Below are 13,359 nucleotides of genomic sequence, written 5' to 3'. Positions count from 1 at the left end.
TGGCTTTCTGCATATTCTGAGATTTTTTTTTTTTGTTGTTGTTGTTGTTGTTGTTGTTGTTGTTGTTGTTGCCAGTTTTGGTTCCCATTTTTCGTCTACCAGTGACTCCCACTTCACTTTTGCTTTGGGTCTGATTTTCTGTTTGTTTGTTTGTTTGTTTGTTTGTTTGTTTGTTTATCATTTTGATAGAATCATTGGGTGGCTGGGGGGAGTTTTATTCCCACCGCCACCGTTTAGAAAACAAGGGGCCCCGTTACTTGCTTTGGCTTTTTCTTTTTTCGTTTTTTTTGTGATGTGCAGTGTCTTGCTAGTTTCCCAACCTGCGACCCCTGGCATCCAGGTTTAGCTTTTGGGGGAAACGTACCAGATGCGATCAAGACATTATTAAAAACTTGCCAGAATACGCTTTAGCTAGTTGCCGCTAGCGTCAGTCATGTTCAGCCCGAGGCGGGACTTTTTCACGGACCTTCAATCGCGCCGTGGCGGCTTGACGTTGAGGTTTCGCACACCACAGGATATCGAGCTCAGTCGAGTCTGGCCCCCTTTAATTCACAGGAAATGTACTCACTGTCGTATCTGACTCTTCTGGTGCATGAGTCAATAAACAACTTTGAGTGTTAAAACTGCGCTGAAGGAAACTGTCAAGAGTTTGCCATTGCTCTTTGCAAACGACCTCTTCTTCTTTCGCCCTTTGCTACCCCTCCCTTCTCTCCCCCCAAACCAGGGCCTCAGTGGTCTGCTGATGGGAGGGCGGGGGGGGGTTGTTCCCAGCACTCTACAGTGTGCTGTGGTCACCTCGGCAGCGAAACCTCTCTGTCCACAGTAAAGGAGGTTAGCAGCAGGTCCGGTCCACTCCTTCCTGTCCCCCGCTGCGCCTCCTCGTGCAAAAACGCGCCACTTTGAGTGTCGTGCCTTTGCATCGTCTTGCACGTGTTAATCGCAGAGGTGGCAACAATGTTCACTTTCTCTACACTTAAAAGTGTAAATGCTAAAGTGAAAGTACTGATTGGACTCCTGTACTCAGGTAGAAGTAGGAAAGTACAGGTTCTGAAGTGCACTCGGTAAAAAGTAAAACATTTTTTTTTGCCATGAGCCAAATTGAATTGTTGATAATTTTGCAAAAGTTTAAAAGCTTCGGTGCGTTCAATTCTATTCTTTTTTCTTTTCTTCTTCTTCTTTTTTTTTTGTTACTGCAGTACAACAAACTGTCTTCAGTAATAGTCATGACCGTTGAGCCATTCTTGGATGTTGACACTTCCACGTCCAATTATTTTCTACATGCTTATATTTCTCTATAATAAAAAAAAAACAGTTAACAGTGAACCCTAAAATAAATAACCCCCCTCTAAAATATGATCCAGTCTAATATTCAGCCACACAAGCAATAAACAAAGTCAAACAGCCCCACTTCAAGCAACAGCAACCATAATGTACATACTAAGCAAATTACTCTAAACAGAAATTTTATCTTTTGAACACTTTTAAATGCAAAAGTAATGCCGTGAGCGGAAAGCGCAGACATCTGTGTGTGCAAACTCAGGGAGCAAAAGTAAAACAGCTGCCTTTAAAAGCTACCCGAGTACAGTAACCTGCACATGTACTTACTCTACCCTGCGGTTTGCACAGGTCCCCGCGCGTCGAAGGCCGCGTTGCACAATGTCTGCTGTCCACCCCCCACGCCCTCCCACGCCAGCAACCAATGCCTTTTGTGTCGACTGCAGTCCCGCGCGTGTGCTCGCGCTGACATTTGGCCTCGGGGCCCAGTGCTCCACTCGTCACCTCGACGTGTGTCTCTCATCTCCGCTTTGTTGTTTGACTTGGTTCCACAGCAGCAGCAGCGGCGGCGGCGGCAGCGGCGGCGGTGGCACTTCACTCGAGCCCCACCGTACAGCTCACGCTGCGGCCGCGGCTGCCGCCGCTCTGCCACTGTATATAATACATAAATGAAACCCCACGTTTCTAAATGTAGCGTCTTTGGCCTCCTTAATCCCCAGAATCTTCATTTTAAAGGCGGTTTTTCATTGACGCAAACCACTTCATACGTGCGGGCCTGCCTTTATAGAAGCCACCCAACATTGCGATTGAAACCGGATGTGGCCGCGCGCTGCGTTTCTTGTTTGTCGACGGGAGGAGAGAGGGAGAGAGAGAGAGAGAGGGAGGGAGGGAGAGAGAGAGAGAGAGAGAGAGAGAGAGAGAGAGAGAGAGAGAGAAAAAAAAACCCTGTTGTTTTGTCGAGTCCAGGTAGCTGGTGAGTGAGTGAGTGGAGGAGGAGGAGGGGCTTCGTTGAAAAACCTAGCTTCCCTCCACCGCCACCCCCCCCCCCCCCCTCCTCCAGCACCCAGGGGCCCCTGTAAACGGCGCTCTCGTTGTCACTCACAGCTCGGCGGAGGGCTTCCTGTCAAGACACAAAGGCAGGGGCTGCGGTCACAAGTGGAAAATGTCACTGGGCACTTTGGTGGGGGTGGGGGTGGGGGTGGGGGGGGCTGTGGAGGGGTTGAAAAGGTAGAGAGAGAAAAAAAAAGGGAGGAGGACAGATAGAGCGGCGAGACGAAGACGACAGCGCGCGGAGCCTTCAGTCCAGCGAGAGAGAGCGAGAGAGAGAGATGATGTGAGGCGACCACCTGACCCTGACCTCCTCCTCAGGTACACACACACACACACACACACACACACACACACACACACACACACCGCTTGCTTTTTGTCGGGCCGTCTCGTAATCCTGATTCTTACGTATTGATTGAACGCCCTGCCTCGCGCAACGCAATCATCCGATGACGTTCAGGCGTCAACGATGCCGACTCAACGGCGTTGATTCAACGACGCTGCACCGTCTTTCCCTACCTTTGAGGCTAAAAGAAAAAAAGAAAAAAAGAAAAAAAAAACAAAAACAGCGGGGCCAGCCATACGTAGACGTTACGCACACATACCCAGACTGATGACGCAAGACCCCCGAGCTCTCAAAGATGCCTTAAGTCAAACGTAATTACCGTCGTGCGACGTAATGACTCGCGCGCGCTGTGAAGCGGCGCCGCCGCCAGCCGCGGCCTCGGCTTTTGAGTCAGGCCTTACTGTCAGCGGCCGTCTCGGGATGACTTTTCTCCTCACTTTGCACGTCGCTTTTCTCGAGGTCGGTACTTTTTTTTTTTTTTCGGTGTGCTTTTATTTGTGCGCCTATTAGACGCCGCGCTGAACGCTGTTCGGCCTTTTGCGTCGTGACAGCCGATCCGCTGTGTTTCTCGCAGCCGCACCGCCAGCCGCCACCTCCACCTCCATGATGCGGAGCCTCTGTGTCCTGCTGGCTCTGTCCGTGCTGGATGCTGTCCACTCTCACACAGACCTGCAAGGTAAACCTGAATGTGCAATATCTGAAAAATGCACACTACTGTGTGTTGACTGTGTACATCCATTCTGTTCTATTCTGTTCGCAGTCACAGGGTTTAAACTTGTCTTGGGTCTCGTGTTTGCCTTTAAAGTTTAAAATCCACTGACTGTAAGGAAAGTCTGACGCTGCAAACCCGCAACATGGTTTTTAAGTCACAGCTGCGAAATGTCTTCGTCAAAACCTCTGTTCTTTTTGCTCCGACTTTACACTTCTCGGCTCCCGAAGGTCTGTCGTGCGTCAACGACTACGTGAAAAACGTGAGCTGCGAGTGGCTGGGCTCTCCGGTGGACCCCGGCGAGAACTGCCTGATCACCGGTGCGATGAAAGCCGGGACCGCGAGGAAACGGAGGCTGGCCACGTAAGATTTTCCGATCCGTACGAGTTCTTTAACAGAAAACGATTGGAATGAATTGAATTGAATTATTGAATTGATTGGTCTAATGAATCTAAGATGAATTGGTATTAATTCTTGTTTTCGTCTTATTTTCTACACAGTCAAACCTGCAAATTGGAGCATCGTGAAAACGTCCCTCCCGGCTGCAGTTTTGCTTTTGAAACGGTAACGTTAATTTCCATTATTCACGCCACCGAATCAAGAAAATGTGTGTTCTTATGACGTCACGTCTTCTATGATTTGAAAAAAAAAAAAATAAATAAAAAATGCACCAATCACAAAGCTTTGAAATTATGTAATGGGTCCCACCAGGAATTCAACCCATTTAAAGTCTTGAACATCAGCCTGGAGTGCGACGGCGTCCAGGTGGCGGCAGTCATCAGCTACTCGGTCCAGGAGCACGGTCAGTTCCACTGACTTTGCTCCCTTCAATAAAAACATTACAGGCAAAACACTTCCAGGAAGTATCCAGGGGGTGACTGACCGAGAGGACATTTCATTTAAAAACAAAAAACAAAAAAAATGCAGTCAGGTTAAGCTATGGAACAAATGCAACCCTGAATTGAAAGAAATTAAAAAATTATGGGTAGATTCAAAAAATTAAAAATCAAGGCTTTAGGAAGATATGAAAGACGTGAACAACACAAACTGTTCACTGTTTTCATTGTCATGATCAAACTATTTTTGTTAAGGTAACCAATGAAGTTGGATCAATGGTTACTGTTTGCGTTGGAGAAGTTTCCTCTTCTCTTTGTTTTGTTTAGTTTTTCCTTTTTGATCATCATTTTTTTGTAATAATATGAGAATTTTCGCAATCACATGCTGCAAATGAAAAAAAATAATTATATAAGTAAAACTAACCTAACCAAACCTGATCAAAGACACGCATTTATGGAGCGCATTATGTAACCTAATGTGTGGTTGGTTAAAAAAAAAAAAAGTCATTACATAAGAACCACAGAAACAGTGACAGAATAAGAACAATGCAAAAAGAATGAGAAGAATTAAAGGATAACTTAGGATTCTTTTTCAACTTTTACAATTATATAATATGTATTAAGTGACTTAAGATCTGAAATCAAAGCTCTTTCAGTCCGTTTCATCTTTTGGAAAGCCTGCGGGCTAAAACGCTGCTGCTGAGCGGTGATTCGGCTGTAATGTCCACAGTGGATTCTGAGTTCTGATGTGGACTGAAGGTCCAGCAAAATGCTTTTGGATCGGCCGCAGTGTTTTTGACCGCAGTCTTAGGCAGGCCTGGGGATGTACTGTTCAGGTCTTCACACGATGAGTGCTGACCAGGGAGTAAACAGCCTGTTCTGAACCTGTCTCTCTGTGTTCAGTCAAAATGCATCCCCCAGGTGCGTCTGAGGTCAACGCCACTGTCAATGATACCTTGATATGGTGGAGTAAAGGCAGTCCGTGGCCAGAGAGTATCCAGTTTGTGGACTTCAACGTTCAGATCAAACCGGAAGCGGAACCCTGGGAGGTGAGCGCTCCAGCCTGCGTCTTCACAAATGCACCGTCTCTTAGGCCCTGTTTGCACTTGGTCATTTCATCGGAATACGAAAAACGCATGAAATGACCAAGTGCAAACAGTCCAAATCCGTTTTTCGCATCGCATAAAAACGCATTTTTCACGGACGTGCGAACAGAAAGCGAGCTCAGTCCACATTAAGGACCGCCCACTCCACTCACCTCTCCCGTGTACGTACTTGGTCGGCGCACCCAACTTCCGCCGTCGTCATTACAAATTTACAAACAAGAAGCGAAAACAAATCATTTTTGTTAAGACTTGTTTATTAGCATGCTAATAAATTTCACTCCGCATTAGCGTATTTTGTCAGCGGAGCAGCGGTCGCAGTTTCCCCACATCTGTGATTAAATGTGCGACGTTGCATCCGAAAATTTGCCAACCACTGTTGATCCGAAAAATAAAGTCGTCACCACTCTGCCCCACCAGTCGTTGCTCCTTGTTCGGATCCATACGAGCTGCAGTAGAATTAAAACCTAGACCTAAACCTAAGACCTGTCACATGGGTCAATAATGTGGCCCAGTCTGAACAGAGCCAGATCCCATTTGGACACTTGCTAGAAACAGTGTGGACAGTCAGCCCTAAAAACGGATTTGAGAAGGAATCTGATTTGAATCAGATTCGCCTGCAGTCTGAACGCAGCCTTATAATACGTATTATGAATGCCACCCATTTCCCCAGCGTTTACATCAGCGGTGCAACATGGCATGGCCTTCGATACTGATAAGTGACAGATGGAGTCATAAATAACATCTGATGTAAAACATATGATCTGATCCAGTCCTTTTCTACTTAACATGTTAACTGTCACGCAAAAGGAAATATACAATGATTGGCTGAGTTAGTTTCTTTAGTTTATTATGCAGTTATAAGAAGTTAACTGTCAGGGCAGAGGAGCTCCACAGAAGGAGCATGTACACTATGTTTTATGGGACAGGCTACGTGACATGTGTGTGTTGTTTTGGAGTGTCTGTAGTGCTTGGCCTTATGAGAATTGTGTTATCATAGTTGAAGATTTTTCTGTCAGAGAGTTCAGTCCACCACAAGGGCGGTGACCTCACAGCTGGATATCATCGCATTGCTCTTCAACCAGCTCTGCAAACTGCTATCAAAGGGTCGGTAGACTGAAAAACACAGAAGGTGACTGGACAGATCCTGTTTCTGTGTCATGGAGGTAGACTGATGGGTTTACTACTGACATTTTAAGATAGTTAAAGCTTGAAGATTCCCAGGAGTACCAGGGGCAACGTTAGCCAACCCACGCCACTGCAGTGTTTACCCAAGACTGCTGATTGGTTCCTCCACATTAACGTTTTAACATTTATCTTTATTCATAGCAACACACCATTAGCATTGAGTTCCGCTGGTCTAACACGTCAAAGAAACACATGCTCGTGCAGTATTTGTGCTACATGTCTCGCTCATTGACCCTCTATAAAGATGGACAGAGTCATCGTGAATGCACCCATTGGTTTGCAAACTCTTGTTTGGGAAGCATACAGATTGCTATTCCGGTCGGCGCCATTATGAGTTTCTAGGCCATTTAGAAATAGAAAACCTCAGTTACAACCAGAAGTGAGTAATGATCGGAGCACGAGTGCAGTGATTGGCCCAACACCTACTCACCCGTCATTAAGCCGACTGCAGTTGGCTAGTGAACTTTAATCAGACTCACAACTTTATGGTCATTTCTATGGTCAAAATTAGGCCAAATCACACAAAATCAACATAAAAGTCTATTAATGTTTTTCTTTTTAAACTAGTGATTTAGAACAATAACATATTACAAGCAGTTCGTAACGGTGTAAATTTAATAGTCCTTTTCCATATTGACAGTCAATCACTTTTAGTCTTTTTGCAACCAATTTTGGCGGTCCCTGCTGGCCAAACGATGGAATGCCGTTTTTTTTCTTTTTTCTTTTTTCTTGTACTTCTACTTTGGCCTCCTTTTTGAAACTTTGTCCATCTTTACACACAGCACACTAACGCAATTATTAGTTTTATGACTGTGTCACCTTTGTGTCCAATATCAGAAGGCCCACAATCTCCACACAACAGAATATTCGATAAGGAAACACTCCAGGCAATTTGAGGGGCACCACCAAGTCAGAGTGAGAATGAGGCCTTCCAGCATTCCAAAGAGCCAATGGAGCAATTGGAGTCCAACAGTATCGTGGGTTGGACCAATATCGTCAAATAGCCAAGGTAATACCTTTTGATTGAATGATGGCTGTCTTTAAATTGAACAAGGTGAATAAGAAATGAGAAAATGTGTTTCATATCTGTGTAAACGCACATTGTTGTTGCGTAACAGCTGGAATTCTGGATCAGGTGTTGATTTGGCGACTGACCCCACTCCTGGGACTCATGCTTGTGGTGATTCTGGTACTTGTTGTTGTCGGGATACGGCTTCACAAGAGGTCAGTGTAACGTTGGTTGCCTTGGAGTGCGTTTGTATGGTGTCTGTCTAATCTACTTGCTTTTTTTCAATCCGTCAGGACCCTCACAAAGAAGCAGATCCCAAACCCTTCCAAATACTTCCACGCCCTTCACGCTAACCATGGGAGCAATCTAAAAGTAACTTTTTCACAGTATTTTCAGATTCTGCACCACTGAATCATTTCATGTTAACCTCTCATTATTTAGATTATTGGATGTTATTGTAGGACCAGTGTAGTACCCCACGGCTGAGTGCTAGTACCATGGTCATTCTCACTATGGTACCGAATACACGCTGCAGGCTCAGTACTCCCATTACAGATCTGTGATTTGTAATAGTAGAACTGCAGTGCCACAATTTGGATCACAGTTTATTCAATCTCTGGACCGATGATACGCTTTGTCGATCACAATTCAGGCAAACTTCTCAAGTTGAGCTCTTTAAAAAGTACAACTCCTCTCAGTATTTGGACATTGTTATTTCTTCTTGTGTCTTCTTCCCTCTAAATGTGTTTCTTTTTTCTTTTTTGTTGCCCTGAACCCAGAAGTGGCTTAATCCCCTGCCAGCCTCCGAATCCTTTTTCACGACCAATCAGTGCGAGCACATCTCGCCCGTTCAGCTGTGCGAGGGCAAAATGTTTGACGTGGCTCCGTCCACTTCGCCCTCGTCCGACTCCACCAGCGCCCTGCTCCACTGTAAGGCCGTGATCGGCTCGGACACCAGCGGGACATTGGACAACTACTGCTCATCCTCGTCGTCCTTCTACTCCAACATAGGCTACTTTCTGTCCAGCTCCTCCGGCATCTCGACCCGAACTGACCCCAACCCCGCCTATTTCACCTACAAGGACAATTTCTTTAACGCTTGGCAAGACGATGGCGACTCTCCTGATTTCCTTTGCGGCCCCGCGCCGAGCACTCGGCGCTATGAGAGCCTGAAGCGAGAGCCGCAGAGCCCAGATTCTGGATTCGACGGTGAAAATGAAGGTGAGGAGGAAAGAAATGAAAGAGGAGACGTGGACATAAGAGATTGGAAGACCTTCCCCCTCAATCTTCCTCACCACCACTTCCCTCCTGATTCTACCCTTACGCTTACCCTTACCCTTCCTCCTCCTCATCCTCCTCCCCTTCCCAGTGTTCTTCCTCTTGCTGAGGAGCCCCTTGATTGCCCGTCAGCTGAAACACCTGCGGCAGATGTTGCTGGTATCAGCTACGCAGCCTGGCCCTCGGCTGGTTCGATGGCCAGGTCCTCCTCCGTGAATGTGGAGCTGAATAAATCGAAAACAGGCTACCTGACTGTCAAAGACCTGCAGATGACATTCAGGAATAAATCCATCTAAACAATTAAAAAAAAACAAAAAAAAACGGCAACTATTTTTGCGACAGTAACATGACATTATTTGTTTCTTTATGGCAGAAATGTTGACTATCGCTTTTCATTGTTAAGCTCTGTAATAGCTAATGAAAAATACTTCTATTATGTCTCATTATACACAATCCTCCTGGGAAAAAAAAATATGATGAATTGCCTTTATGTTTGTGTAAAATCGCCCCCTTCGTAAGCAAAACATATAGTACAAATTGGGTTTTTCACAGTTTTTTTTTTTTTTTGTCTAACTTTGTATTAATTTCCGGATAATGCGGCAGAAGAAGAAGAAGAAGAAGAAGAAGAACAACAACAACAGCAACTTTGCATTAGCTTGAAATTTGTCATCAGAGCAGTAAGCAGGGAACGTACCAGAATACTAAGCTGGCTACAGTAATGCGCTCAGTCATAACGACACTTCCTGCCACTAGATCTAAACATTTTCAAACGTCAATCTCGTATGATTAATGGTCACAAAAATTCCACAGACCTCATGAATGCAGCACATTTAGCGCTCTGTTAAGAGCTTCCCTACAAAAGCTCTCCGTCGTATCTTTCTGCGAGAGCTGATACTTTGTTGTGGCTTCACGGGAAGGGGACAGAGCCTGGCCCAGCACTTTGTGACATCACATAGGGCTCTTTTGCAAAGTGGTGTGTTTTAGCTCAGGCACTCTGAGCTAAAACACTACTTTTGGACTTCCGGATGAAAACACGTTGGAACAATTTGATAACGTAAGGCTACTTGAACGGTGACTAGATTAGATTTGTTTACTCATTGTCCTTTGCAGGGAAATTGTTTCCAGCCACGACAATGTGCTAAGCATTATGAGTCCAGACAGAACTGGTTTGAGAGGAAATCACATGAAAACCGTGGCCTTTTGATGCAAATGATTCCTTGCTGTGTGAATTACAGTCAAACTAAACACGAAGAAGTTAATATGTACATAAAGTGTGATAACGTATATTCAATGTTTCGTGCGCTCAAACAACATTTTAGTGTGTAAGTGTAATTTGTTTGCATTTGTTTGGTTGTGATGCCTTTGTTCCATTCATTGCATCTGCATGCACTGAAATGATTTCAGTTTAGAAAAGAGGAAGAATGCAAAGCTCTTAAAATGTAATGTAACGCTTTGGCTTATTTGTTTATTTTTATGTTTTTTAAGGAGATATAAAGTGTTAAGATTTGAGATTTATTGCTGCAGGGCAGTTGAAGATTTCTAAAGCGATGGCACCTGATTTGACTGTGCAGTCAATCAATAACTAAAGTATACAAACATCATGTTGGCATTATTGTGAGCAGAAGTTCTTCATGGGCAAAACTTCATGTATCACCAACACAATCTAAAAATGACGTCTGAGGTTATGAAACTCAGATCTGCTTGCAAGGTGACGACACCTGAATGGTGCCTTTCCGGTCCCTTTAAAAAGCTATTTTTATTTTCACTTTTTATCGTCGATTTATATCAAAACTTTAAGCATCGACACCTTTGTCGTCTATCAAACGTATCATTCATTGTTTTTTTTGTGGTTTTTTTTTTTTTTTTACACTTGAGGCAAATATTACACGTAGATGCTGGCGTCGGTGGTGATTTCTTTGCAAAGCTGAAGTCGGTGACCTCCGCTGTTATATCAACCCATGTCGTATGTTTCCACTGCACCCAGTGATGTCTGCCGCTCCGAACGAAATAAAAGCTCTTGTCGAAATGGGTCACCCCCCGACTTCCTGTGTCTGTGTGGAGCGCACGCCGAGGGTCGGGGCTGTGAGTGTCAACATCAGAGTGCTTTGTGCATGTGTTTACATGTCCTGTCAGGTGGTCGCGGCGCTGCTGCGCGCTTGTGCGTGTGAAGGAGCGTGTGTATTAGAGTGCGGTTTGACATTTAACTTTTGACACAAACCGGCAGCCTCTGCGCACCTCAAGGAGAGGTTATGATATTTAGCAGAGAGAATCGACAGGAGAGGAAGCGTACTGTTGGCTGGCTGTGCTCTCGGTTGGTGATCAATCACCAGAGGTCTTGAAATGATTCACGTTCTGTACTCGAGTAAAAGCAGAGAAAAAAAAAATACTCTGGTGTAAGTGAAAGTACTAAGTACTCAAGTAAAAGCAAGGAAGTACATGTTAAGTAAAATGTAAAAAATTTGATTTTTTTTTTTGTCGTTAAAGGAAAAACACATTCAAGGATAATTTTACAAAAAAAAAAAAAAAAGGTGTGACGGAATAATCTGGTCTGAAATGACCAGAGTGACCCCAAAGCCGAGGTAGTCAAAAATAATCTCCCTCTAAATTCCGATCCACTTTTATATTTAAATATTCAAAAACAGAGTTAAAATAGTTCTCCTTTAAGCGACAACAACAAATCACAGAATTTGTGTCTTTTAAAAGTAACTAAAGTACAAAAAGTATTTTTTTTAAATAACAAGCATATTTTTCCAACCTAAGAAGTAGAAAGTACAGCTGCTTGTGTACAAATGCAGGGAGTAAAAGTAAAAAGCTGCCAGGAAAAGAAATACTCGAGTACAAAGTGCTGATATCTGAAAAATCTACTTAGGCAGAGTTACAAAGTATTTGTACTTCGTTACTTCCCACCTTTGTCAATCATATTTGTACAGAAGAACAAATTTAACATGAAAGTCTTATAAAAAAAAACCCAAAAAACAGACTTAGTCAATAAGCTCAAAGCTTTAGGTGAGAAGCCTCTCATCGACCACCATCGCACTCAAAGGAGCAATATTCAATTTTCATCATTGACATAAGATAAAAAAAAAAAAAGGGGGGCAACAAATGTGAAGTGACACTACGTGTGTGTTGATATTGAGCCCTTTCTATCCGTTTGCTTACAACCATGCTGGTGCACATGAATCTCTGCCCTGCCTGTTGCTTTCACGGCGAGCAAATAGCATAAAATGAATGTTGACACCCGCTAAAATGATGCTGGATTTTACCCTAAATCCGGGGAGACAATCACAGTGACAGGTCGGAATCCGACACGCTACTGCTAAAGATATGTAAGTTTTATTTTTAACTGCCTTTGGATTTACAATCATAAACAAAAAGTCCTACACGGAAGCTGAATTCCGTGTCAGACCTGGTTTATATCCAGCATAGTCGTGGCTAACATTAGCCCGTCCAGCTCGTTCACTCGGCGTGCACACACTTGAGGCACGACATGTTTTAATCGTCACTCTACGTTCCCCTTGATTGCACAGTGGAGGTTATTGCCTCCCACTTTAAGCATTACCTGGCAACCGAACATCCGAAGCTGGCAGGGCAGAAAGAAATTGAGGGTTTCGAATATTCGCCTGGAGAAAAAGGCAGAGAAAGGCTGAAAGCAGGAATGAACAGCTGGCAGTCTGCCCAGTGACACATTTATTACTCGCTAATGAGCACAGAATGTATTCTTTCTGGAATACAGATCTCGTTCTCCGGATCAGGACTATTTGCTCAAAGCTAACTGTTAGAAAGCTATTCATTGACAATCAAGAAGCAACTTCGCAAAATGGTTAGCTTGATGCAAAAAAATAGCTTTGCTAGCTTGTTAAAAAATACAATAAAAATGAAAAGGAATCACTTTGTGTCTTTTTGAAAAAAAAAAAAAGTAAAGGTGAGGGGAAGGAAGCGCACAACCATACAGTGGGTGCAAATTTTGATGAAAAAAAAAAAGAAAATAAATAATTTAATTGAAAGTGTTTTCCATTAGGAGGAGCTTCTGGAATTGTGCACAGCTTTGGGGGAGACGATCTATTCCAGTCCTGAACCACAAGCATGCTTTGAAGTCTTACAACTCAGCTGCCCCTTGGACACAAACGTAATGCCCCATGATTAAGTCGACCACTAACAATACGTCTTTCTGCTTTCCCTGTGGCACACAGTTGGGAAAAAGTCCCTCCAGTCGCAAGGGTCCCAGTCGTAAAATGTACCAGCCACCTCGACTGACTTTTTTTTTTCTTTCTTCTTTCACCAGGAAGAAGAAATAAAATCCCTTTACCAGTGTTGTTCACTGACAATAACATGTCCCTGCCCTGTAACTCAACTCATGTGAGACATGAGAGAAAAAGTACATCTGGTTTTGCTTTTCCTTTTTTGTTCTCCCACTTTTCCTGTACCGCTTCCCAGGCGCTGAGGGTGGTTGTCGAAAGCCCATCCCTGCTACGCCCCGGACACGTCGCCGGGTCATGGCGGGGCCACGTGTAAGAGGCAAACGGCTCGCACCTGAGGGCAGTTTGGAGTCCTCCATTCAAACCCCG

The 13,359-nt window shown here is 44.2% G+C and overlaps 1 protein-coding gene across 1 annotated transcript; it reads left to right on the top strand.

Annotated features, from left to right (window-relative positions):
* Nucleotides 1–2,509: 2,509 nt before the first annotated feature.
* On the top strand, nt 2,510–10,827 carry il2rb (interleukin 2 receptor, beta). The gene is made up of 10 exons (XM_076032319.1): nt 2,510–2,643; nt 3,246–3,347; nt 3,611–3,743; nt 3,881–3,944; nt 4,092–4,182; nt 5,120–5,265; nt 7,345–7,516; nt 7,626–7,731; nt 7,810–7,888; nt 8,296–10,827. The coding sequence occupies exons 2-10, from the start codon at nt 3,275–3,277 to the stop codon at nt 9,088–9,090; spliced, it is 1,659 nt and encodes a 552-aa protein (XP_075888434.1). The 5' UTR covers nt 2,510–2,643; nt 3,246–3,274; the 3' UTR covers nt 9,091–10,827.
* The last annotated feature ends 2,532 nt before the right edge of the window (nt 10,828–13,359 follow it).

Source organism: Nelusetta ayraudi, unplaced genomic scaffold (assembly GCF_046127955.1).
Source record: "Nelusetta ayraudi isolate G7.1 ecotype Tasmania unplaced genomic scaffold, CSIRO-AGI_Nayr_v1 ptg000034l, whole genome shotgun sequence".
NCBI lineage: Eukaryota > Metazoa > Chordata > Actinopteri > Tetraodontiformes > Monacanthidae > Nelusetta > Nelusetta ayraudi.
Note: the sequence above shows the minus strand (reverse complement) of the source record. Positions and strands in the feature narration are given on the sequence as shown.